This window comes from Eurypyga helias, unplaced genomic scaffold (assembly GCF_000690775.1).
Source record: "Eurypyga helias isolate BGI_N326 unplaced genomic scaffold, ASM69077v1 scaffold21064, whole genome shotgun sequence".
NCBI classification, from domain to species: Eukaryota; Metazoa; Chordata; class Aves; order Eurypygiformes; family Eurypygidae; genus Eurypyga; species Eurypyga helias.
Window position 1 is genome coordinate 3,734 of NW_010247197.1, and position 1,870 is coordinate 5,603.

General features: G+C 62.2%; 1 protein-coding gene across 1 annotated transcript in view; it reads left to right on the plus strand.

Moving 5' to 3' along the window:
* Positions 1-1,870, plus strand: part of PTK2B (protein tyrosine kinase 2 beta) — a gene marked incomplete at its 5' end in the record, with an annotated part of 9,075 nt that overhangs the window by 3,393 nt on the left and 3,812 nt on the right. Inside the window, 3 exon segments of the mRNA XM_010150674.1 lie at positions 619-744; positions 1,539-1,614; positions 1,617-1,684. Coding sequence (XP_010148976.1) covers positions 619-744; positions 1,539-1,614; positions 1,617-1,684 — 270 coding nt within the window.

The following is a 1,870-nucleotide window of genomic DNA, read 5'->3' on the forward strand; positions in this document are numbered from 1 at the left end:
AGTGGCTTGTGTCTTTGGGTGCGCTGAGATGCCTCCCACCATCCCCAAGTGCCTCCCGCCTCCTTGCCATCAGGACACCGCACCGCTCAGGGCTCAGCCCTGCCCTGCCCTGTGTCCCCCCCGTGTTTTGTGTGTCCCTCGGAGCTGGCAGAGAGGCTTTCACCCCAGGAGGGGCAGTTTGCATGCTTGTCACCAGCCAGTTTGCATGCACGGCTGGGGGGAGAGGGGGTTCGCAGCTCCCTACTGTGACCGGGGGCTGTTTGGTTGCCCTGCGGGGGCACAGGGCACCCCCTCTGCAAGGACCGGTGCTGGTCCTTGCGGCATCAGGGTGAAACTCTCAAGAGCCACTATTTTGGGTGCTGTTTTGGGGCTGGGCAGGAGTCCAGGCAGCAGCATGGGAGGTCTCAAGCTCACGCTCAGGGCCAGGTAGAGCCGAGTAGGGAGGAAGGTCCCGTTCCTGCCCCATGGATGGGGATGGGGGCAGAAGCTGCTCCTGGTGCGAAAGCCGCTCTCCCTCGCGTTGTCTGCTCCATCCGTCCGTCTGTCTGCACTAACCTCGCCATGGCCTTGTTTTGTGCGCGCGCCGTCCCGCTGCCTACCCCCCCGGCCCCCCCGCAGGTGCCCGAGGGTCTGTGTGCCAGCTCACCCACGCTCACCAGCCCCATCGAGTACCAGTCTCCGGCCAACTCCCTGCACACCCCGCCGCTCAACCGCCACAACGTCTTCAAGCGCCACAGCATGAGGGTAAGAGAAAGGATTCCTGCATCCCACGGCATCCAGAGGATACCCCGGTCCCTGGGTGGCTTCATCCCAAGCATGCCGGGGATGTTGTAGGAGGCGATGGCTCAGGGGGAGGGATGCTTGCTGCACCACGCTCTGCTCTGTGCTGCTGCTGCCGATGCTGTGAGCTCAGTGTTGCTCCCAAGCTGGCTGTGGGAAAGCCAAACCTTGCCGTCACCCCGTGGGCGCTGTTTGTGGGCTGGAGGGATTGAGCCCATGGAAGGCTCCGGGGTGTCTCATGCACAGCGCATTTGCGTGAGATTAGCGACTGGCACGGCATCCCCAAAAACGGGTGGAGGATGGGTGATCGCTGCTCCTCAGGGCTTTGGGTCAGCTCCTCGCTCTCGGTGTTGTCACCGGAATTCCAGTGGTGGTTTGCAGGCTGAGCTTGGTTACTCTGTCCCCAAAATCGGAGCTGAGTGTTGGGGCACAGCCTGAGATACTCTGCCTGGTGTGCCCGGACGGCTGTGGTGCCAAGCGTGGCTGCACCATGGGTACGGTGAGCTGCTCCCCAAACCGGCCCGTGCACGCCACCCATGGAAAGTGCTGGGATGGTGGTGGGAGATCTGGGGCCAGCTGGTGGTTTCCTCTTCCTGCTGGAGACCCAAGTGCTCCCCAAATTCCATTCTTGGGTTCATGCTGTTGGGGTCTGGCGCATGGCTTGCATGCGTGGAATGGGGCTCTGGCTCCCATGCCAAAATTGGGGGGTGGGCTCTGGCTCCTGAGGCTCCCCCTGAAACCCTGGCTCTGCACACCAGGAGGAAGATTTCCTCCGTCCCAGCAGCAGGGAGGAGGCACAGAAACTCTGGGAAATGGAGAGGCTCAAGATGCGGCAGGGGCGGACAAGCAGCAGAAGGAGAGGGTGGAGGACTACCAGTGGCTGCGGCAGGAGGAGAAGTCCCTGGTGAGTGGCCTCAGGCTGCCTCCAGCTCTTACACCCTCAGGAATCATGGAATCATTTAGATTGGAAAAAACCTTTAAGACAATCAAGTCCAACCGTTACCCCAGCACTGCCCAGCCCCCACTGACCATGTCCCTGAGCCCCACATCCACACGGCTCTGAAACCCCTCCCGGGGTGGGGACTCCCCC